At 38.4% G+C, this 25515-nt stretch overlaps 1 protein-coding gene across 1 annotated transcript; it reads left to right on the top strand.

Annotated features, from left to right (window-relative positions):
• Positions 1–2607: 2607 nt before the first annotated feature.
• Positions 2608–18734, top strand: LOC110460044 (copper homeostasis protein cutC homolog). The gene is made up of 8 exons (XM_021512746.1): positions 2608–2750; positions 4201–4260; positions 7044–7218; positions 8130–8170; positions 12508–12543; positions 16791–16924; positions 17741–17768; positions 18507–18734. The coding sequence occupies exons 1-8, from the start codon at positions 2699–2701 to the stop codon at positions 18725–18727; spliced, it is 747 nt and encodes a 248-aa protein (XP_021368421.1). The 5' UTR covers positions 2608–2698; the 3' UTR covers positions 18728–18734.
• The last annotated feature ends 6781 nt before the right edge of the window (positions 18735–25515 follow it).

Raw genomic sequence — 25515 nt, 5'->3', positions numbered from 1 at the left:
GTTGAACAAACCAAATTTCATTTTTGATTCGGAACTCCCTTTCATACCATATATAAAGTATCTAGAAGATAAGTATTTAACATTATACGAGTCCTTTCTCATTTTTGGTTCGGAACTCTCTTTCATACCACATATAAAGTATCTAAAAGATAAGTGTTTAACATCATACGAGTCCTTTCTCATACTGATTGGTGAGCGGACCGTGAAATGCTTTTGCGCCTATACAGATCACTTATTCGAAATAAAAAAACTCGATTATGGTTCTATGGTATATGGGTCGGCGCGCAGTTCTTACCTGCAGATGCTAGACGCAATCCATAATCAAGGGCTACGTAGAACTCCACATAAAGTTGACTGCCATAGCTGAACTTAACATATCTGATGTTCCTCCATGGACCATACAAACACCTAATTTTAACTTTACATTACATAAGCGAGGGAAATGTAGTGTAATGCCCGAAGAACACAAATCCTCCTTTCGGGAATGCATTTCGAAGTACCCTTCTCGTATACAACTTTACACCGATGGTTCCAAAGAAGGTGCGAAAGTGGCAGCAGCCTGCTGTACTGCTAATTCTTGCACTTCAGTTCGACTACCAGACGGCACCTCCATCTTTTCTGCCGAAGCATGCGCCATTTGTTTGGCCTTCGACCAATCGATTAACACCGCATTAAAAAGGCAATCATTTGTTCTGACTCTCTATCTGTCCTACAGAGTTTACAGTTACGAGATCCTAAAAACACACTCATACAAAACCTTGCTCTTCGAATATCTCGTATCTTAAAAAAGTCTAAAAATAACTTGACTATGGATTCCGAGCAATGTCGGAATTAAAGGCAACGAATTTGTTGACTGATGAGCAAAAATGCGTTAAATCTCCAACAAATAAATATACAGATTTCAAACCTATCATTCGCACAGCCATTCAAATGAATGGCAGCCACGCTGGTCTATCGAGGCCAACAACAAACTTGTTAAAGTACAACCGAAACTTAAAACGTACGTGGAAGTAGGAAAGATCGTAGAGAGGAAGTTGTCCTCGCTCGGCTCCGTACTGGGCACACATATCCTACTCATTCGTACCTTTTAAAACGAGAAGATCCATCTACATGCCACGCATGTGATACTCCATTTACAGTGGAACATTTTTAATAGAATGTTCCGATTTTAAACACACTCGTATTCTCGAGTCCCGGATATGAAAACATTTTTCAGTTCCGTGGACTCGAAGGCATTATTTAACTATTTGAAAGACATCGGTTTATTCTATAGACTCTAATGCCTGTAACCCACCTAACCCTCTTTGACGTTATAATATATTTCACATATTCTATATAATCTATTCATTATATCTCTCTTTCTATTTTAACCCTTTTTTATTGTAATTATTTACACATATCATGCGAACGCTTTATAAAATATTCACTTTTATCTGATTTTATATTTACTACTTACATGTTTGTTTAACAAACAAAATAAATCAGCATGGCCCTTAATAAACACAAACATACAAACAAACCTCATATAAAACAGATGAATTAAATTTCCAGTCCCCTAGCACACTTGAATAAATTAAATTTTAAAACAACTCAAGGAAATGAGTTAAATCAGATTTATGAACAATAGATAACCATTAATTTGTCTGAAATAAGAAAAGATCTACTCAAGTCTGCGTGTTTCGTCCTCCGGGTATATCTTTTACCGCGGACTTAGGTAGCCATCTAATTCCAAGCTTTTACTATCTTAACGCAACTCTCTAAAATATCAACCGACGACGTTGACATATAATAATGTGACACTGGGTTTACTGTTTTATACGATGATTGATCAAATGTCTTACATGTGTATGTAATATGCTAATTAATGTAATTATCAATATAAATCAACTACTGTGATCTAATATTTGTTAATAACTCTTTTTTTTTTTTTTTAACAAACCATAACATACATATCATGCATTATTTTCCTGTTTAAAAGGTGGTTTTAGAAAAATTTGATGTTTGGTAATGGTATTACACTACATGGGCCTCCATAGTTTTACAAAAGTAGTTGAAATATGGCTGATGTTTTATGGTGAAATTAACTTATGATTTGACTTTAAAGTTGTGATTATCAGTCTTTTGGAGCAGTTTCGTTAACTTTCAACAATCCCACTACCTAAAATGAGTTCTAAGGAAGATTTTGACTGATATTTCCTTGTAAATCGACGATATGTTATTTCCTGCATAACGTGTAATTAATGCAATTAAAACAATATTTACGAACTGAATTCAACTGAAAGCTAATACATCATCTGTTACTCATTTCCTAAGGATCGTAGTGATACCTAAATAAGGTCTATCGAGCTAAAATTCAAGAAATTATGACCTTTTGTAACTTAGTTGAAAGGAGACTAATTTACATGAACCTTAACAGATGTCTCGTAAGTAGTCATGAAGTTATATGTACACCAAATTCACACAATTTCCCTCGATAATAGTTTACCTTGACAAAGTCTGCAGAGCCAAAAAGATCACGATTGACCTGGTCCGATTGTCAAAATGGCAGGCTGGACTCTTTAAAACAAAATAAATTCACGTTCCTTACTTTAGTATAAATGATAACGTTGAAACCTTCAGGTTACAAATCGAGGTGAATCTGAATGTGAAGTGTGTCATCTAGTTACAGAGTTACTGTTTGAAGGGCTACCTGACAGTGATGGAGTTGTGTGTGGACTCTGTTGAGTCCGCCCTAAACGCTGAGGAAGGTGGTAAGAACGAGTAAGGCTGGAGAAAGTATACGAGTAGCACATGACATGTGCACCATTTAGCTTACTTATGGGTAAAAAACACCGTTCACAGGGAGATAACTCCTATGAAATTAAGTGCACCTTTAGAATTTAACTCTGACATCGTATATTTTAAAAAGCATAAATACTCATACGATGTTTTAGTATTTCCATATTTGAAAACAGGGGGAAATTCTGTTGATAAAATCTGAAGAAAGTAATTGTGATTTGTGAATCAATTTTAAGAAACAAAAATAAGATATAGACTCTATGCATACCCTAAAGATATATATTGGTGCTGCTTGTTGAACAAAATATGGAACTTTCCCAGTGGAGAATTAATACATTATAATTTAAAGACGTAAAAATATGATTAAGATTATTTTAAGTATACAATTGCTGAAAATGAAATATTCTTATTCTGAAATTTTAAGCCTGAGTTTTCTCTGGCCCTGACACCAGACTTAAGCTTCTACACATTCAGACAGATACACGTCTGGAGTGGGCGTATAATTATCCGACAACGTATGGTTTTGGAAAGTTTTGAGGTGAACACATTGCTATGACACAACACATACCTCACATATATACTACAGATATTAGAAACTGCCTCTTTCTCTTATCGAAGCGCAAATGTGTCCGTAGTCTATTTGGGTGGCATCAAGCTCATTGCTACGGCCTACGTTGTCATTAGAGAATTTCCGAAATAAAAATGACGGTGGCTATTACTCATCATTGAAAAGACTTTCTTAGGGTCTTAAGTATTACACATTATCAAATTTATTTAGATTAATTGCATTGACCAACTTTAAAAGTCGGATGAATAAGATATATTGAAATTTCACAAAAAGATCCATAAGACACAGAGTACTGAACTTATACCTGCAATGTTAGCTTACATGCTATACATTTGGTTTATATATGTTTTATCCACTTTGAAGGTCCCAGATGTAATATATGTTTGCAAACACCATGCACAACAGTTGAGCAATACAGGCCCAGTGGGCCCTTGTTCTCAAGAATAGTACTAGCTCAGAATATTAGACAGAACATCTCTCTGCATTGTGCAAAATCTTGAACAATGCAAATTGTTAAATTACAATTGCTGGTCGCCAACAAATTGTAAATACCAATGTACATAGAGAGTGTTCGCCAAGCTAACAGTCTTGTGATGTATATTTTAACACTAGACATCAAGTATCAATAAAATGAATTACCTTAACTGAGCGAGATCGGGTTATCTCAGTCGACGGTCAAGAGTCTGTAATACAATCCCAACCGAGGCGTAAGCTGAGGCGTAAAACACTGTCTTAATACAGCAATAAGTTCCTCCCATTACGAATCACAGGTATCATGTTAAACTCTGAAAACAGAGCGCTAGTGGCAATGACTGAGTATCTAGTCTTAATGAGACTTAAATTTGCCCCTCTAGGTGCAACACGTGTAGAGTTGTGCGGTTCACTGGTGGAGGGCGGAACTACTCCCAGTCTGGGTAAGTGTGTCACCATATATAGAGTCGTGTGGTTCACTGGTGGAGGGCGGAACTACTCCCAGTCTGGGTAAGTGTGTCACCATATATAGAGTCGTGTGGTTCACTGGTGGAGGGCGGAACTACTCCCAGTCTGGGTAAGTGTGTCACCATATATAGAGTTGTGTGGTTCACTGGTGGAGGGCGGAACTACTCCCAGTCTGGGTAAGTGTGTCACCATATATAGAGTTGTGTGGTTCACTGGTGGAGGGCGGAACTACTCCCAGTCTGGGTAAGTGTGTCACCATATATAGAGTTGTGTGGTTCACTGGTGGAGGGCGGAACTACTCCCAGTCTGGGTAAGTGTGTCACCATATATAGAGTTGTGTGGTTCACTGGTGGAGGGCGGAACTACTCCCAGTCTGGGTAAGTGTGTCACCATATATAGAGTTGTGTGGTTCACTGGTGGAGGGCGGAACTACTCCCAGTCTGGGTAAGTGTGTCACCATATATAGAGTTGTGTGGTTCACTGGTGGAGGGCGGAACTACTCCCAGTCTGGGTAAGTGTGTCACCATATATAGAGTTGTGTGGTTCACTGGTGGAGGGCGGAACTACTCCCAGTCTGGGTAAGTGTGTCACCATATATAGAGTTGTGTGGTTCACTGGTGGAGGGCGGAACTACTCCCAGTCTGGGTAAGTGTGTCACCATATATAGAGTTGTGTGGTTCACTGGTGGAGGGCGGAACTACTCCCAGTCTGGGTAAGTGTGTCACCATATATAGAGTTGTGTGGTTCACTGGTGGAGGGCGGAACTACTCCCAGTCTGGGTAAGTGTGTCACCATATATAGAGTTGTGTGGTTCACTGGTGGAGGGCGGAACTACTCCCAGTCTGGGTAAGTGTGTCACCATATATAGAGTTGTGTGGTTCACTGGTGGAGGGCGGAACTACTCCCAGTCTGGGTAAGTGTGTCACCATATATAGAGTTGTGTGGTTCACTGGTGGAGGGCGGAACTACTCCCAGTCTGGGTAAGTGTGTCACCATATATAGAGTTGTGTGGTTCACTGGTGGAGGGCGGAACTACTCCCAGTCTGGGTAAGTGTGTCACCATATATAGAGTTGTGTGGTTCACTGGTGGAGGGCGGAACTACTCCCAGTCTGGGTAAGTGTGTCACCATATATAGAGTTGTGTGGTTCACTGGTGGAGGGCGGAACTACTCCCAGTCTGGGTAAGTGTGTCACCATATATAGAGTTGTGTGGTTCACTGGTGGAGGGCGGAACTACTCCCAGTCTGGGTAAGTGTGTCACCATATATAGAGTTGTGTGGTTCACTGGTGGAGGGCGGAACTACTCCCAGTCTGGGTAAGTGTGTCACCATATATAGAGTTGTGTGGTTCACTGGTGGAGGGCGGAACTACTCCCAGTCTGGGTAAGTGTGTCACCATATATAGAGTTGTGTGGTTCACTGGTGGAGGGCGGAACTACCCCAGTCTAGGTAAGTGTGTCACACATTTTATGAGTAATAGTATCATAGCTACACTAAGGAAAGCTTCATGTTAACAAATAGGGATGTGACAGAATTGAGGACCATTTACTACCCGATAGAGGACTAAACTTGAAAAAACTGCAAAAGGTTCGGACGTCGAGTTAGCATTGTTATATATTTTAGTTTTGTGCAGGAACATTGTTGATTGACATCAAATGTTGGCTAGAGAAAATTATAACAGGCCATCACGATTCTGAGTAACACCATGTCTCCCAACACGTTCCTTTCCTGTCCGAATTGCCTATTCGGTAAACTCAGGTTTTCAATAGAAAATAAGGACATAAAACAAAAGCAACTACAGTCAGTATGATGTCACACAGCAGCATGCTATTTCCGTGTATTCAGTTTAAATCAATTAGTGATACCTTCCGGTCAAAGCATTACAGTTACTCCCTACATGTTACCAACTTGTCATGTTTACCAATACTTTGTATGTGAGTGAAAGCCAGCGCATTTGTTAGTATTGGGATAGTTACGAGAATGATACACTGCACATGTTTCGACTGATAACATTTCTATTGTCTGGTTTGTTTTTATTTGTTTGTTTGTTTAAAGTTTAACAGCTATAACCATATAATGAAATGCCTCCATGTGTGTTGTGTGTGCATGCATGTGTATGTGTGCTGGAGGTAGGGTATGTTCGTGTAATTGCCTCCTTGCGATAGCGCGGATCTGATGCCAACTTTATAGTGCTATCTCACTGAAATACCATGCCGAAGGCACCCAGCACAGAATTCCACCCAGTCACATTATGCTGACAACGGGTAAACCAGTTGTTTACATAACCATAAATGCTTAACTTTAAGCAGGGAATAATAACAACTACCATATTTAAGGACTTTGGTATGTCCCAGCCTGGGAACAGAACCCATTGCCGTCCATACCTGGGCAGACGTTCAACATTACAGCCAAACATGGACTTTTGCCATGCAAGGCGCTAGGAAATAAACGGTAATTAGAAGTAGAGAGAACTTGAAAAATACGAAATATTGCAATGGGTGAAGCAGACTTATGTTGGTCGCTTTAGCAAATCCCCAATTCTGCAGGGGTTTCTGACATTCGTGGCCATAACAGCAGGTGTATTCTTTTCTCGATCCCTGACCTGCAGGGGTGTATATTGTGATGTATTATCAATATCAGATCCGTTATATTCGTTAACAATAGGTAGATATTTACACTGTGAAAAAAGATAGGAATGACGATAGTGTGTAGCAGTGGGATAAACTTCTATACACAATACCACAATTTGTTCTCATCAGGTCTTTTCCGGATCGTCAAGTCCCGCCTTTCCATACCAGTGTTTGTAATAATCAGACCACGTGGCGGGGACTTCCTGTACAGCGACGCAGAAGTAGGAGTAATGAAGGAAGACATTTCCCTGTTTACGTCATCACCTGACCGACCGGACGGCTTTGTGATCGGCTGTTTGAACGTGTAAATAAAACTTTTATGTCCATTTTTAGGCCTCCTTCATCAGATATCGGGCTGTTTAAGCGCCTTTCGTGTATGTTCTGGTGTTCGTCCGGTCCTCGTCCGTCCTTAAATATTTATTGTTATCTCTATTTCTAAAGAAAAAAACAAGATGGGTCTTTCTCAAAATTTGCATGTAGTTTCACCTTAGTCATTGTTGTGCATGTTTAATTTTGAGGCTGATAACAAGAACTAGATAGCTGTCAGGTGAACATTCTGGATTTTGACAGTTGAAGTTTTGTTATCACAATTCCTGAAGAAATGCTGAACAGATCACCCTTAAACTTGATATTTGTATGCTCACCCTTTGTCCTTAACTGTGCATGCTAAACTTTGGGGGTAGTCAGGAGACCAAGATGCCAGTTGACAACTTACAAAATTGTTTCGCGCCATTTGTCAGAAAAATCAAAAGGGATCTTTCTCCATTCTGTTCGTCTTGGTCCTTAGTAGTAAGTGCTTTATTTCCAGGCTGATGGGAAGAACAAAATGGCTGCCAGGTGATGTTTTGACAGTTGAAGTTTAAGGATATATTATGGAAAATACTAGAGGGTTCATTTTCAAATTACATAAGTACATTCTATTGTCATCATGTTCAGGTTTAGAACTAATCACAAGATTAAGGTGGCAATCAGATGACCTTCCTGGAATTTGGCAGTAATGCCGGGATCTTATCTGAGGTTTCTTTCCCCTCTTATAAAATGAAAGATGGCGATCCGGCAGGCATCCCTAATTTGACCAATTATTCAGAGGTGTGTTACCACTGTTTGGAGAAGAATAGATTTTCTCAAGTTCAATAGGTAGGTTTTTGTATGTATCTATTTGGCTCGACCAGAAGAAAAACAGATATTGACTGATTTTTTTATTTTATTTTTCAGAGATGGAACAGTGAACACTGTTCTCTGTAAGGAGTTCATTGGTACGTATGACCGTTTACTACATTTCATTGGTACGTATGACCGTTTCCTATAGTTCATTGGTACGTATGACCGTTTACTACATTTCATTGGTACGTATGACCGTTTCCTATAGTTCATTGGTACGTATGACCGTTTACTACATTTCATAGGTACGTATGACCGTTTACTACATTTCATTGGTACGTATGACCGTTTACTACATTTCATAGGTACGTATGACCGTTTACTACATTTCATTGGTACGTATGACCGTTTACTACTTTTCATTGGTACGTATGACCGTTTACTATAGCTCATTGGTACGTATGACCGTTTACTATAGTTCATTAGTACGTATGACCGTTTACTATAGTTCATTGGTACGTATGACCGTTTCATTTAGGTCCTTGGTACGTATGACCGTTTAATTTAGGTCATTGGGACGTAGAACCGTTTACTATAGTTCATTGGTACTTATGCCCGTTTACTATAGCTCGTTAGTACTTATGACCGTTTACTATAGTTCATTGGTACGTATTACCGTTTAATTTAGGTCATTGGTACGTATGACCGTTTAATATAGGTCATTGGTACGTATAACCGTTTACTATAGTTCATTGGTACTTTTGACCGTTTACTATAGTTCTTGGTACGTATGACCGTTTACTATAGTTCATTAGTACGTATGACCGTTTACTATAGTTCATTGGTGCGAATGACCGTTTACTATAGTTGATTGGTACGTATGACCGTTTAATTTAGGTCATTGGTACGTATGACCGTTTAATTTAGGTCATTGGCACGTAGAACCGTTTACTATAGTTCATTGGTACTTATGCCCGTTTACTATAGCTCGTTAGTACTTATGACCGTTTACTATAGTTCATTGGTACGTATTACCGTTTAATTTAGGTCATTGGTACGTATGACCGTTTAATATAGGTCATTGGTACGTATAACCGTTTACTATAGTTCATTAGTACTTATGACCGTGTACTATAGTTCATTGGTACGTATAACCGTTTACTATAGTTCATTAGTACTTATGACCGTGTACTATAGTTCATTGGTACGTATAACCGTTTACTATAGTTCATTAGTACTTATGACCGTTTATTATAGTTCATTGGTACGTATAACCGTTTACTATAGTTCATTGGTGCGTATGACTGTTTACTATAGTTCATTGGTACGTATAACCGTTTACTATAGTTCATTGGTGCGTATGACCGTTTACTACATTTCATTGGTATGTATAACCGTTTACTATAGTTCATTGGTACGTATGACCGTTTCATTTAGGTCCTTGGTACGTATGACCGTTTAATTTAGGTCATTGGTACGTAGACCCGTTTACTATAGTTCATTGGTACTTATGACCGTTTACTATAGTTCATTGGTACTTGGTACGTATGACCGTTTACTATAGTTCATTGGTACGTATAACCGCTTACTATAGTTCATTGGTGCGTATGACCGTTTACTACATTTCATTGGTACGTATGACCGTTTCCTATAGTTCATTGGTACGTATGACCGTTTACTATAGTTCATTAGTACGTATGACCGTTTACTATAGTTCATTGGTGCGAATGTCCGTTTACTATAGTTCATTGGTACGTATGACTGTTTAATTTAGGTCATTGGTACGTAGAACCGTTTACTATAGTTCATTGGTACTTATGCCCGTTTACTATAGCTCGTTAGTACTTATGACCGTTTACTATAGTTCATTGGTACTTGGTACGTATGACCGTTTACTATAGTTCATTGGTACGTATGACCGTTTAATTTAGGTCATTGGTACGTATGACCGTTTAATTTAGGTCATTGGTACGTATAACCGTTTACTATAGTTCATTGGTACTTATGACCGTTTACTATAGTTCATTAGTACTTATGACCGTTTACTATAGTTCATTGGTACGTATAACCGTTTACTATAGTTCATTGGTGCGTATGACCGTTTACTATAGTTCAATGGTACGTATGACCGTTTAATTTAGGTCAGTGGTACGTATAACCGTTTACTATAGTTCATTGGTACTTATGACCGTTTACTATAGTTCATTGGTGCGTATGACCGTTTACTACATTTCATTGGTATGTATGACCGTTTACTATAGTTCATTGGTACGTATGACCGTTTACTATAGTTCTTTGGTACGTATGACCGTTTACTACAGTTCATTGGTGCGTATGACCGTTTAATTTAGGTCATTAGTACGTATAACCGTTTACTATAGTTCATTGGTACTTATGACCGTTTACTATAGTTCATTGGTGCGTATGACCGTTTAATTCAGGTCATTGGAACGTATAACCGTTTACTATAGTTCATTGGTACTTATGACCGTTTGCTATAGTTCATTGGTGCGTATGACTGTTTACTATAGTTCATTGGTACGTATGACCGTTTGCTATAGTTCATTGGTACTTATGACCGTTTACTATAGTTCATTGGTACTTATGACTGTTTACTATAGTTCATTGGTACGTTTAACCGTTTACTATAGTTTATTGGTACTTATGACCGTTTACTATAGTTCATTGGTGCGTATGACTGTTTACTATAGTTCATTGGTACGTATGACCGTTTGCTATAGTTCATTGGTACTTATGACCGTTTACTATAGTTCATTGGTACTTATGACTGTTTACTATAGTTCATTGGTACGTATAACCGTTTACTATAGTTTATTGGTACTTATGACCGTTTACTATAGTTCATTGGTGCGTATGACTGTTTACTATAGTTCATTGGTACGTATGACCGTTTGCTATAGTTCATTGGTACTTATGACCGTTTACTATAGTTCATTGGTACTTATGACTGTTTACTATAGTTCATTGGTACTTATGACTGTTTACTATAGTTCATTGGTACGTATAACCGTTTACTATAGTTCATTGGTACGTATGACCGTTTACTATAGTTCATTGGTGCGTATAACCGTTTACTATAGTTCATTGGTGCGTATGACCGTTTACTATAGTTCATTGGTACTTATGACCGTGGTTCTACTTCAACAAACGAGTTTAAGGACATTTCACTTTTATTGCGTTTCTTTTTATTTCTTTTCATCTCGTTATTTTTCTTCAACTGAATGGTTTTCTGGAATTTCCACCAGAGTCTTCTTACAGGATACTAATAGAAAAACATGAAAAACATGAGAAATGGTATAGAATGGTATAGATGTGCACATTTCTTCTTCCGATTGAACATCTAGCATTCTGGTTGACGTTTGATCGACCGAGACATATTCGGCAATACCTTTGTTTTATTGCAGAGAAAGTAATGAAAATTCAGTGCAGATAATTAAACAGTTGAGACAGTTTATTTGGCCTTCACAATCTACTGATTCTTATGAAGGTCTCTCCAAGTGTGAAAATAACCTATCGGCATTTCTTAATATTATGTCTGAAATCAATCAGATTTGGTCTGTAAGTGTATTATGGCACTATGAACATTATCGCTTCTTCCGTTTAACCGGTGAAATGGCTTCTGATTATGTGAATTAACATGTGTTGTAATATTGCTAGCAAATTCTGATGATTCGTTTTCGACTTATTGGACAGTTTGTGGGACTATTTTAACGATCCTCCTTACAATAACACGGTATTCTTCTTTCTCCTTCCTTTTCTTCTTCTAAATTACCTAAATCAAATTGTTTCCTGAGATATCCTTAAAGACTGTTAGCAGGACACTAATGAAACATCACATGAGTATTAATATGTGTGTAGATGTGCATATTGCATTACTTGTTCCACATCAGACATGGCCACCGCGGCTCCACATCAGACATGGCCACCGCGGCTTCTGATTCTATGATTTGTAACGAAAGTTGGTAAAAGAGATGTTAACGCGATACTCTGTTAGCGTGAATCATCAAAGTAAACATTGTCGGCATCAAGGCCGCAGTGGTCAGGCTTCAAATGGTAGAAATGTAGATGTTATTTGTATATAGGTGTATCGTGATACCGCAATCTCTTACTCAGTTAGTCATTGAACAAAATGGCCGCCGTTGCCTGGGTTCTGTTTGGTTGAAATGAAGATATATTTTCGAATTTGCTCAAGTTTAGTATGTACATATTATGTAAGAGCGTTGGGACTACGCAAACTGCCATAAAATAGTTTTCGATTGGTCGAAGTTCAGATATTGTTTTATTTTGCTCAAATTTGTATGTAGGTCTGTTTTGGAATTTAAAGTTCTTTCAGTTGCATCAATAGAGGTTCATGTATGGGAAATAACGGCCAACGTTACCAGTAGAATTTGTTTTCTTTAAATGTTAAAGCCAAATTTTGAAATAAAACATAATGTTGGTAAGTTTTCACTACCACTTTCCCTTCTTTCAGCCCTGGCGCGGCCTTCAAAGATGACATTTCACAGAGGTATGTAGCGATCAAAACCAAATTCTGTACAATATGTGAAGTATTAAACTGTTTAGCTCAAACAAGAAGTATGATTGATGTATAATTTCTGAATCACATAATTCTGTAAAATGACTAGGACTTATAAAATGGTTATTAATTGATTACAAAAACAATAAAAAAAATAGTTTCTCCTTTTGAAATACATAAAGGAAATTGTTACAATAAGATGTATTACATTCAGCACTGACATTTGCCCTTATTGAATAGCATAATGGGACAATGACTTCCAAGCTTGTTCAACACACTGATACTGTACACTGTGTCTGAGTGTGTTGTACACTATGTCTGAGTGTGTTGTACTCTGTGTCTGAGTGTGTTGTACACTGTGTCTGAGTGTGTTGTACACTGTCTGAGTGTGTTGTACAATGTATATGAGTGTGTTGTACACTGTGCCTGAGTGTGTTGTACACTGTGTCTGAGTGTGTTGTACACTGTGTCTGAGTGTGTTGTAAACTGTGCCTGAGTGTGTTGTTAACTGTGTCTGAGTGTGTTGTACACTGTGTCTGAGTGTGTTGTACCCTGTGCCTCAGTGTGTTGTACACTGTGTCTGAGGGTGTTGTACACTGTGTCTGAGGGTATTGTACACTGTGTCTCAGTATGTTGTACACTGTGTCTCATTGTGTTGTACACTGTGTGTCAGTATGTTGTACACTGTGTCTCATTGTGTTGTACACTGTGTGTCAGTATGTTGTACACTGTGTCTGAATATGTTGTACACTGTCTGAGTGTGTTGTGCAATGTATATGAGTGTGTTGTGCACTGTGCCTGAGTGTGTTGTTACCTGTGTCTGAGTGTGTTGTACCCTGTGCCTCAGTGTGTTGTACACTGTGTATGATTGTGTTGTACACTGTGTCTGAATGTGTTGTACACTGTCTGAGTTTGTTGTACTCTGTTTCAGTATGTTGTACACTGTTTCAGTGTGTTGTACACTGTCTGAGAGTGTTGTACACTGTATCTGAGTGTCTTGTATACTGTGTCTGAGTGGGTTGTACACTGTATCTGAGTGGATTGGATACTGTGTCTGAGTGGGTTGTACACTGTGTCTGAGTGCGTTGTAAACTGTGCCTGAGTGTGTTGTTAACTGTGTCTGAGGGTGTTGTACACTGTGTCTGAGTGCGTTGTAAACTGTGCCTGAGTGTGTTGTTAACTGTATCTGAGTGTGTTGTACACTGTATCTTTGTTGTACACTGTATCTGAGTGGATTGGATACTGTGTCTGAGTGGGTTGTACACTGTATCTGAGTGTGTTGTACACTGTATCTGTGTTGTACACTGTATCTGAGTGGATTGGATACTGTGTCTGAGTGGGTTGTACACTGTATCTGAGTGTGTTGTACACTGTTCCAGTGTGTTGTACACTGTCTGTGTGTGGTGTACACTGTCTCAGTATGTTGTGCACTGTCTGAGTGTGTTGTTCACTGTTCCAGTGTGTTGTACACTGTCTCAGTATTTGTACACTGTTTCAGTATGTTGTACATTGTTTCAGTATGTTGTACATTGTTCCAGTATGTCTGAGTGTATTGTATACTGTGTCTGAGTGGGATGTACACTGTGTCTGAGTGTGTTGTACACTGTGTCTGAGGGTGTTGTACACTGTGTCTGAGGGTGTTGTACACTGTGTCTGAGGGTGTTACACTGTCTGAGTTTGTTGTACACTGTTTCAGTAACACACTGATACTGTACACTGTGTCTGAGTGTGTTGTACACTGTGTCTGAGTGTATTGTACACTTTGTCTGAGTGTGTTGTACACTATGTCTCATTGTGTTGTACACTGTGTGTCAGTATGTTGTACACTGTGTCTGAATATGTTGTACACTGTCTGAGTGTGTTGTACACTGTGTCTGAGGGGGTTACACTGTCTGAGTTTGTTGTACACTGTTTCAGTAACACACTGATACTGTACACTGTGTCTGAGTGTGTTGTACACTGTGTCTGAGGGGGTTACACTGTCTGAGTTTGTTGTACACTGTTTCAGTATGGTGTACACTGTTCCAGTGTGTTGTACACTGTGTGTGGTGGTTCAGTATGTTGTACGTTGTTTCAGTATGTTGTACACTGTTTCAATATGTTGTACACTGTTCCAGTGTGTTGTCCACTGTCTGAGTTTGTTGTACGCTGTTTCAGTAACACACTGCTACTGTACACTGTGTCTGAGTGTGTTGTACACTGTGTCTGAGGGGGTTACACTGTCTGAGTTTGTTGTACACTGATCCAGTATGTTGGACACTGTTCCAGTGTGTTGTACACTGTCTGAGTTTGTTGTACACTGTTTCAGTATGTTGTACACTGTTCCAGTGTGTTGTACACTGTCTGAGTTTGTTGTACGCTGTTTCAGTATGTTTTACACTGTTCTATCTGCATATAAGATCTCTAACTTTGACATTATTACTATTTTAACAGACAACAAGATATTTCGAGTGATTCTACTCTGACGTCAATTGATCACTACTGGTCGAATCATCGTTGTAGATCCTCATGCCAAATTTTCTTTCTGGTTTCAGCATTTTTATTCACGCTCCATCCCACAACTTCTTCGTCATAACTAAAAAGAATCGGGATGTTGAGATTTGGTCAGTAGTATGCTGAAAAGAAAGCAACAAAATTTGTTCAAATGAACGACCTTCTTTCATATTCAATGTCACAGGGGTCAATTGTCTTAAAATTAACCTTTAAACAACTTCTTCTGAATAACCAAAAAGACCAGAATATTGATATTTGGTCAGTAGTATGCTGGGATGAAGGGCTACCAAGTCTGTTCAAAGGAATGACCTTATTTTATATTCAAGGTCACAGGGGTCAATTGTTTTAAAAAGAAACTTTAGACAAATACTTCTGAATAACAAAAAGGACGTGGATCCTGATATTTGGTCAGTAACATGCGTGGATGAAGGGCTACCTACTTTGTTCAAATGAATTACCTTCACTCAAACTTCTTTTGAATAACCAAAAGACCAAGGATAATGATATATGGCCAGGAGTATGCTTGGCTGAAGGGCTATCAAGTTTGTTAAAATGAATGACCTTGACTCATATTCAAGGTCACATGCGTCGAACATGTTTAAAATCTTTAAACGACTTCTTCTGAATAACCATAGGGTGCCCGAATGTTGATTCAAGGTCACAGAGTTCAAATTCGATTTTTTCTGAATAACCATAAGACATAGAATGTTGATATCTGTCCAGGTAGCATGCTAGGATGAAGGGCTATCAACCTTTTTCATTTGAATGACCTTTACCCACTTTCAAGTTCAAATTTGGTGAAATATGTATAAACATTTAAAAGACCTTATCACATTAAACAAAAGGTCTAAGGTGGTGATATTTTGCAAGATGCATGCTGATATGAAGGGCTATGAAATTTTTTCAGCGTAATGACCTTGTTTGACTTTTAAGGTCACAGGGGTCAAATTTTTTAATCTGATAACAGGTTCTTTTGAATGATTTATAGTCATAAAAACTGATATTTTTGTCTGTAGCTTTATTTTAGATCACTTTTAAGTTTACACGTGTGAGATTAGTTTTGTTCTAATAAAATGTACCTGTTCTGTGTGTTCCTGTATGTATGTCTTGATAAAGGAGCAGATCGCTCCGAAAACCTCACAACCTTACATTTTCTACACTGTTGCAAATAAAAAAAAATAAAAAAACATACCCATTTTTAATAATCGGCAACTGGATCTGACCAGAGGCAATGTCCAGTTGCATAGTTTTCACTTGTTGGGCGGGAAATAGCACAAACTTTGTAAAACAGCATTACACATACCTGGTATACAGACCCATATTTGGATGTTCGAATTTCATATAATAATAATATACAACATTTGATATGCTGATTGTAAGTTGAATCGTTTAGGTAATCATTTATGTTAAATTATTCGTCAATATAGAAGACGTCAGCTTCAAAGTAAGTATGGTGTTGAAACACTTTTAAGACGTTAGGAGCTCTCATTCGCAGATCAACTCTCGCATCTGACAGCTGAAGGAAACGTCTACTTAGTAACCGACTCCCGCATCTGACAGTTGATGGAAACGTCTACTTAGTAACCGACTCTCGCATGTGACAGTTGATGGAAACGTCTACTTAGTAACCGACTCTCGCATCTGACAGCTGATGGAAACGTCTACTTAGTAACCGACTCTCGCATCTGACAGTTGATGGAAACGTCTACTTAGTAACCGACAGTTGGTCATCTTTACTTTTGCAGCTATCGACATGACCCCTGACCTTGGAGATGCCTTGGAGGCCGTGATTGGTTGTGGGTTTGACCGGGTGTTGACAAGTGGTGGTCAGTCCACTGCCCTCGAAGGACTTCCAGTACTTTCTGACCTTGTCATTCAGGTACAGAAATGGTGTATACAAGTGTTAAACTCCTGTGCTTTTGTAAAACAATCCGTTTGTCTTTTTGGGATTTCATTTCCATTTACTGCAAATAGATTTGGTTTCTTTGTCATTTTGATAACCAACATCTAATTTGTTAACGAAAATGAAAATAAGAAGAAGATTTTAATGAGTTTTCTGAGCTTAATAGCATGACTTCTGTAGCTAATTCTGTTAATCCGAGAAAAAAAGTGAATATGTTTTGGTTACAAAAAAACACTTATATACAACCGTCAGAAATTTGACCAGACTTATTATGGTATGGGGAGCGTCCGTGCGTCCGTCCAATTTGGATGAAACGTGGTATGCATGTACAGTATACTAAGACAGGCTTAGTTTGAACTTGATGAAAATCCACTTATAATTAATTTGCATACTGTGTTCTGATTGGTCTTCGGTTTCCGCACAATAACGTAGTTTAATATGACAGAATACTGATGAAACTTAATATTTGTGTTTTGTCTAATAGTGAGTATTCCTGTAATGAACAATAAAAATACTTTTGGTTTTAATGGTGTAAGATGAATCGATTATAGGCAAAAGGGGTAATTTCAATTTCTATTTCTATTTTCGTTGTTTGAAATATATACAAAGGGAGACATATCCTACGAAAATGTTGTTTCTTTTCCTAACATTTCCACATTTAACACACTTGGATACAATAATGCAGAATGATTTTAAGTATTTGAGACTGGCATGGGACGGGCGTATATTGTTCCGCCCTGCTGTACTCCAGTTTCTATGAAAACAATGACTATGTTATTTATGTTTTACTAGGCAAAAGGCAGAGTGGTCATTATGCCAGGTCAGTATAAATGATAATGAATTTTAATCTAATTATTTCCCCATAAGTCAAATCAGCAGTGTTAACATGATGACACGGTAATTGTGATCGAGTTTGTGTGCGTTCGTGCGTGTGGAGGAGGGGTAGGGTGTAGGGTGTAAGCTCTCTATATAATAAAATTATATTTTCTATGACCGAGGGCTAAATGTGCGCTACCATCCGGACCGAGGGCTAAATGTGCGCTACCATCCGGGCCAACAAGGGTGATTCATATAAGTTGATCGAATTTGTTTCAAAATCGTTTATCAATCAATAATAATCAATAATAATCAATAATAAGATATGTTACCTGTTGACACAGGAACCACGTCTCCAGGATAGGGTAGTCTCTTTGTGTTCACCAATTTGTATATACTTTGTTGCTGGGTTGGATCTAAACCATTTCCAGTCCCTCAGCCCTGTGGTCAGCTCTTTAATTAATTTTAAATCCCAATCGCCTAAGGATTTAGCGAAATTCAAATAGAAGTCGTTTGAAGAAACACTCGTCGTACAGATGGTCGGACGGACGGACAACAGACTCTACGGTACAAGGCTCAACTTAGTCCCTCAGACCTAAAACATTCTTATGATCTGATGCCTGTCATTTTAAATCCTGGAGCACATATATGTAGTTAACATATGTTAATACATTTGTAGTTAAGAACGTTATCTGAGGTGCTAAATAACCAATGAAATTAGTCTGCGTCTGCTTTTATACAGGTGGAGGAATAACGGACCACAACGTTGCAAGGATTGTCCAGGGCTGTGGCTGTACGGAATTTCACTGCTCTGCCCGATCATCTCGTTCCTCATTGATGACTTATCAAAAACAGGGTGTGGCTATAGGCGCTTCACTCTCACCTCCAGAGTTCAGCCTGAAGGCAGCAGATGTATGTAAAATTAGAACAATTTTACTGACGGCCAAAAGTGGAATAAATTAGCTTTAATAATGGTTTTCTATGTTTTCTCGTCTGTATGAAAGTTTTTCTCAAATCAACTTTGATAAATAACAGTACGACATTTAAAATACGCGTAATGTCGAGTGGTTACCTATCACTCCGTTACATTGCCCACACGCCCAAATTATAGTTTTATGTCATTTTAGCAGAAGACCCAAACGACCTATTGTCATCTGCCTTCAACCGTTGATTGTTAACAATTGGCATTTTTGAAATCTCAAGAACGGTAAGGCGTAGGGTGATGGAATTTAGCAAGTAGATAACTGTGATAGAACGGTAAGGCGTAGGGTGATGGAATTTAGCCAGTAGATAACTGAGATAAAACGTTATCAACGTTGTTGATTATGAATAATCTTAATCTTCATTCAATGTCAAAGTGGTCAAATATGTTAAAATATTTAAATGACTTCTTCTGAAGTTCCAAAAGTCTAAGGGTTGAAATTGATGTGTTAAAATATGTTATTTTGACCTTCATTCAAGGTCATAGGAATCAACTGGAATCCAATGGCCTACAACATCTTTCAAGCCATCGGGGTCAACTATGTCGAAATTTGCATACGACTTTTTCTCAAGTACAAAATGTAATATGGTCATGCTATTTCACCAGTACGTAACTGAGAAGACATTCGAATTCGTCCAAATGAACTACCTTGAATTTGAAATGACTTTCTACACTAAGCCTAGGGTCATATTTGGCTTGTACATGTAGGTAGCTTAAGTGAAGGGCTATGTTGGAATCTTCAGAATGTCAAGTTTTTAGCTCACCTGCCCGAAGTGCAGCTGAGCTTATGACATGGCGCGGCGTCCGGCGTCCGTCCGTCCGTCGTCCGGCGTCCGTCGTCTGTCGTCCGGTGTCTGTCCTGCGTCTGTCAACTTTCCTTTAAACGACTTCTTCTAAAGAACCAGAAGGCATAGAGTCATTATATTTGGCTAGTAGCTTCCTTATATGGAGCCCGACAAAGTTTGTGAAAAAAACAGAATTTGACCTACTTTCAAGGTCACAGGGGTCAAATATGTAAATGTAAAAACCTTCAAACAACTTCTTCTGAAATACCGAAAGGTTTAGAGACATGACAATTGGTAGGTAGCTTCCATGGAATAAGCCGAACAAAGTTTGCGAATAAAAATGACCTTGACCTACTTTCAAGGTCACAGGGGTGAAATATGTCAAATGCTTCAAACGCCCTTCTTCTGAAAAACTGAACGGTATCGAATCTTTATATTTGATTGATGGCTTCCTGGGATAGAGCCCGAAAAAGTTGAAAATGACCTTGACCTTCTTTCCAGGTCACAGTGGTGAAATTTGTCAAACACTTCAAACGACTTCTTCTCAAGAACTGAAAGGTATAGAATCTTTATATTTGGCAGGTGACTTCCTGGGATCGAGCCTGACAAAGTTTGAGAATGAAAATGACCTTGACCTACTTTCAAGGTCACAGGGGTCAAATGTGTCAAACACTTCAAACGACTTCTTCTGAAGAATTAAAAGGCATACATTTATAATATTTGGCTGGTGACTTCCTGGGATAGAGCTCAGCAAAGTTTGCGAATGAAAATGACCTTGACTTACTTTCAAGGTCACAGGAGTCGGATATGTCTAATGCTTAAAACGACTTCATTATGAAGAACTGAAAGTTATATAACCTAAATGTGTCGCTGGTGTCTTTCTGGGAAAGAGCCTAACAAAGTTTGAGAATGAAAATGACCTTGACCTACTTTTAAGGTCACAGGAGTCAGTTATGTCTAACGCTTCAAACGACTTCTTCTTAAGAACTGGAAGGTATAGAAGCTTAATATTTGGCTTGAAGCTTCCTAGGAAAGAGCCCGACAAAGTTCGATAATGAAAATGACCTTGACCTACTTTCAAGGTCACAGGAGTCAGTTATGTTTAACGCTTCAAACGACTTCTTCAGAAGAACTGGAAGGTATAGAACCTGAATATTTGGCTTGAAGCTTCCTAGGAAATAGCCCAACAAAGGTTGAGAATGAAAATGACCTTGACCTACTTTCAAGGTCACAGGAGTCAGATATGTCTAACGCTTAGAACAACTTCTTCTGAAGAACTGGAAGGTATAGAACCTTAATATTAGGATGGTTATTTCCTGGGAAAGAGCCCAACAAAGTTTGCGAATGAAAATGACCTTTACTTACTTTCAAGGTCACAGCGTTCAAATATGTCAAACGGTTTAAACTACTTCTTCTAAAGAATTAAAAGGCATAAATTTATAATATTTGGCTGGTGACTTCCTGGGATAGAGCTTACCAAAGATTGCGAATGAAAATGACCTCAACCTACTATAGAGGTCACAGAGGTCAACAACATTCTAAAGGATTTGTTCTTAAGAACTAAAAGACATGGATTCATTAGATTTGGTTGGTAGCTTTTTGGAATAGAGCTTACCAATTTGAGAAGGAAAATGACATTGACCTACTTACAAGGTCACAGGAAAAAATACGTCAAGCAACTTCTGAAGAAGAATCAAAAAGCATAGAATCATATAATAATATTTTGCTGGTAGTTTCAACTGATGGAGCCAAGTTTGCGAGGGAAATATTTTTAGTGCAATATGATATTTAATGAGAAAATTTGCTATGACTGCTTAAATATTCAGGTGAGCGATACAAGCCCTCTTGGGCCTCTTGTTTTGTATTTGGTGCGTTGGATGGAGGGCTATCAAAGTTGTAACAATGAACGTCCTTGACATTCGGAATAAGATTATTGTTGCAGCTGATCAGTGAGACTTTAACTCTTCACTTTTACATCTGAGTGTGAATTACAAAAGATTGATAATCTATTTATTTAAACAATAATGACGAGAGAGTGTCTTGTCGACTCCCTCTGCCTGTCCAAATGTTTGGATTGAGGACTGTCCATACCTCAGTCTAATATTTGGAATAAGATTAATCAGTTTGGTATGTATACTAAATGCTGAGTTGACATACACTAAGGGACGGGGTGGGCATACATGTTACCCGTCTCTATGAGTTTTGACAGCTGATTTGACCGGTGTTTTCAGTGGTTTAGAATCGAGACATCTGTCATTTACATTCTTTGCATGAAAAGGAAACAGACGTTTTTTGAAAGCATTTTCAAAACAAACATAGCTTTTATTCAATGACATTGATTCAAGTTCCTCAGGCCTAAATCTGTTAGAAACCTTGAACATCACTTTCACGAAAAAACACCTAAGCTCTAGTTGGGAAGGCCAGCCATGCACATCTTTAATATAGTGTGCTTATTTTGTCTTATAATACTATTCCTGGATTTTAATCAAATCATAAATATAAAATCATTAGGACAGCTTAGTGCCCTTAAAGGACAGGATGACGACAATAAGGGTTTATTTAATTGCTAATCGTCTGCTGAAGTTTGCTAGATTCCAACCAAATACATTATTAGCTCACCTGCCCGAAGGGCAAGTGAGCTTATGTCATGGTGCAGTGTCCGTTGTCCGTCCGTCGTCCGGTGTCGTCCGTTCATTTTTCCTTTAAACAACTTCTTCTGAAGAACGGACAGGCCAAAAGTCATGATATGTGGCTGAATGCTTCATTGGAAGGAGCCCGACAAAGTTTGAGAACGAAAATGACCTTGATTATTTTCAAGGTCACAGGGGTCAAATAGTTCAAACGACTTCTTCTGAAGAACGGAAAGGTAAATAATCTTCATATTTGGCTGGTGGCTTTCTGCGATAGAGCCCGACAAAGTTTGAGAATGACCTTGACCTTGACCTTGCCCTACTTTCAAGGTCACAGTTGTCAAATATGTCAAACGCTTCAAGCGACTTCTTCTGAAGAATTAAAAGGTATAGAATCTCCATATTTGGCTGGTGGCTTTCTTTGATAGAGCGGACAAAGTTTGAGAATGATAATGACTTTGACTTACTCTCAAGGTCACAGCGGTCAAATATGTCAAACTCTTCAAACGACTTTCCTAAAGAACTAAAAGGTATAGAATCTTCGTATTTGGCTGATAGCTTCCTCGGATGGATCCTGGCAAAGTTTGAGAGTGAAAATTACCTTGATCTTTTTTCAAGATTACAGGGGTTAAACACTTCAAGCAACTTCTTCAGAGGAACTGAAAGGTATAGAATCTTAATATTTGGCTCGTAGCTTCTTTCTTAAGATTGAGCATGACAAAGTACAGAGTGAAAATGACCTTGACCTACTTTCAGAGTCACAGCGGTCAAATATGTCAAAAACATCAAACGACTTCTACTGAATAATCGAAAGACATAGAAATCATAATATTCGGCTGGTGGCTTCTCACCAAAGTTTGCAAATGAAAAGAACCTCAACTTACTTTAAGTGTCACAAAGGTCAACAACATTTTAAACGATTTGTTCTGAAGAAACAAAAGGAATGGATTCATAAGATTTGACTGGTAGCTTCTTTGGATAGAGCCAACAAAGTTTGAGAAGGAAAATGACCTTGACCTACTTACAAGGTCACAGGGGGAAATATGTCAAATTCTTCAAACAACTTCTGAAGAACCAAAAAGCGTAGAATCATATAATAATATTTGACTGGTAGTTTCAACTGACGGAGTCGACAAAGTTTGCGAGTGAAATATTTATTTGTGGTACAGTATAATATTTAATGAGAATAGTTTACCATGACTGCTTAAATATTCAAGTGAGCGACACAGGCCATCTGGGCCTCTTGTTTATTATCGCTATGATTAGGGAATAAATGAAGGCTGGTCCTGATGTTAGGTCTGGGCCTAAAACAGGGCAATGTGACTGTGTTAATATTGAACTCAACTACTCCGTAAGAATTTTTACTATTTATCACCTATTGGGAACAACTTATTATAAAATATTTACCATTGAACTCCAGTCAGAAACTTGAAAATTATGTATGAAAATCTCAATGGAAATCTGGTTATTCCTTTGTAGGATTATTGCGCATAAAGCCATCAGCCAATGAGAACTTAGCAGTCTCCATGAACATGCCCAGAATTTGCATATCTTGTCTCCCGAATAAGGAATTCGGGTAAGTAGTAAACCAGGCGAATTCATACTAATTCTTATCATTACATCACAAGATATTGCATGGAGAACTATCAGAACCCAGTAGCCTTATTAAACATGTGCGAAATTCGCTAAACATTGAACCGCATTGAGAGACTTTGGTTACATCAAGGAAGTTGGATCAAATTCTATACAATACACGTGTTTTAAATCAGTTAATGCGAATATATAACTATCTACTTACCGTTGCGGTTTTTTGTGGGGGGTTTTTGTGGTAAAATTCCATCCCAAAAAACCGTTATTTCTTACGGTACCAGTCTCTTAGTATCCGAGTCTCAAAGTTTAAGTCTCCATTTGTATCATTGATGTGGTACCCGGATAGTCTTGTCTAAATGTGTGTACCGTAATCAAATACGGTCGTGCATTACATCTGTGTTAGGGTAATTTGACTTGTATTAAAAGAAGAAAAAATTACATTATGAATTGACAAGATTGTAGTATGTGATACACTTTGCCGTTGATTGTACATTGAAATGTATCTGTGGAGCGCGTGTATAGACACAGTTTGCACACCTTCTTGTTACAGGTATTGAAAGAGCCTTTCGCCGCAGCAGGGTTAGGTGTAGGTAGCTTGCTGCTTACCACAAGATCTCTAATGTGTTTAGGTCTACGATATGCCAGTATAGGAGACTCTGGAAAGATCTGCCTAAGTTTCGCTGAAGATCCGATGATGCGCCAGTGCTCTTTCAAGATAGATGGAAGTGGCGGCATGTCTGGGTGGAACATGACTACACAAGGTACCCTTTGTGTATGGGGTCTGACTTTGTATACAAGCAGACTTGCCTTGTCCAGTACCCTCACTTTGTCTATTTCCCGATCTATCAAAGTAGATTTGTATCCTCTGCCAAGAAGATGGGACTTTAACTCTGAACATCTGCGTTCAAAGATGATGTCATCCGAAAAAATACGCCTGATGCGACGTGAGTTGATGTCAGTTTCCGGGAGATTGTGAAGCCCATCGCGGTGGAATTGTTTCATTTGTGTATGTCTAAGAGATGTACGTTTGATGTTTTCGAAATGTTGAGTCTTTTGAAGGTAAATGTTTCTATCATTCCCGAGTGTAACTGAAGTCAGGTGTTTTAAATTAACTGCCAGCTCCTTAGACGCAACAGAAAGTTTACTATTACAAATGCCTTGTAGAAGTTTAGTTTGACAGTGGTTATATATATATATATAGTAGACAATAAATAAATAAGTCCTTGCGAAGGAAAATATAGAATAAAAACAAATTTTTCAGATCGTCCGCTAGGCCTTTCTGCCTTCTAGGGCTTCTTCAGGCGGAATGATGAAGAACCCATTCCGCCTGAAGAAGCCCTAGAAGGCAGAAAGGCCTAGCGGACGATCTGAAAAATTTGTTTTTATTATATATATATAAATCTGATACCTTGAATGCTTCCTGCCAAACAATAAATCTCTGAAAAAGTCTTCTTTCAATTGAATTATCGTTATTTGCCCCTACTCCTCGTCGATACATAATATGCTTTCAAGATATCTCAACACATTGAAAAGAAATTGAAGAATTGACATTGATGAAAACAATTTGATCCCGACATCTTCCCACAACAGTGGTTGTGACCCCGGGTACGAGTACACCTAGACATGTACCTACACATGTACCTACACATGTACCTAGACATGTACCTACACATGTACCTAGACATGCACCTACACATGTACCTAGACATGTACCTACACATGTACCTACACATGTACCTACACATGTACCTACACATGTACCTA

Source organism: Mizuhopecten yessoensis, unplaced genomic scaffold (assembly GCF_002113885.1).
Source record: "Mizuhopecten yessoensis strain PY_sf001 unplaced genomic scaffold, ASM211388v2 scaffold10309, whole genome shotgun sequence".
NCBI lineage: Eukaryota > Metazoa > Mollusca > Bivalvia > Pectinida > Pectinidae > Mizuhopecten > Mizuhopecten yessoensis.
The sequence above is the reverse complement of the archived record's forward strand: the minus strand, read 5'-3'. Positions and strand labels throughout refer to the sequence as shown.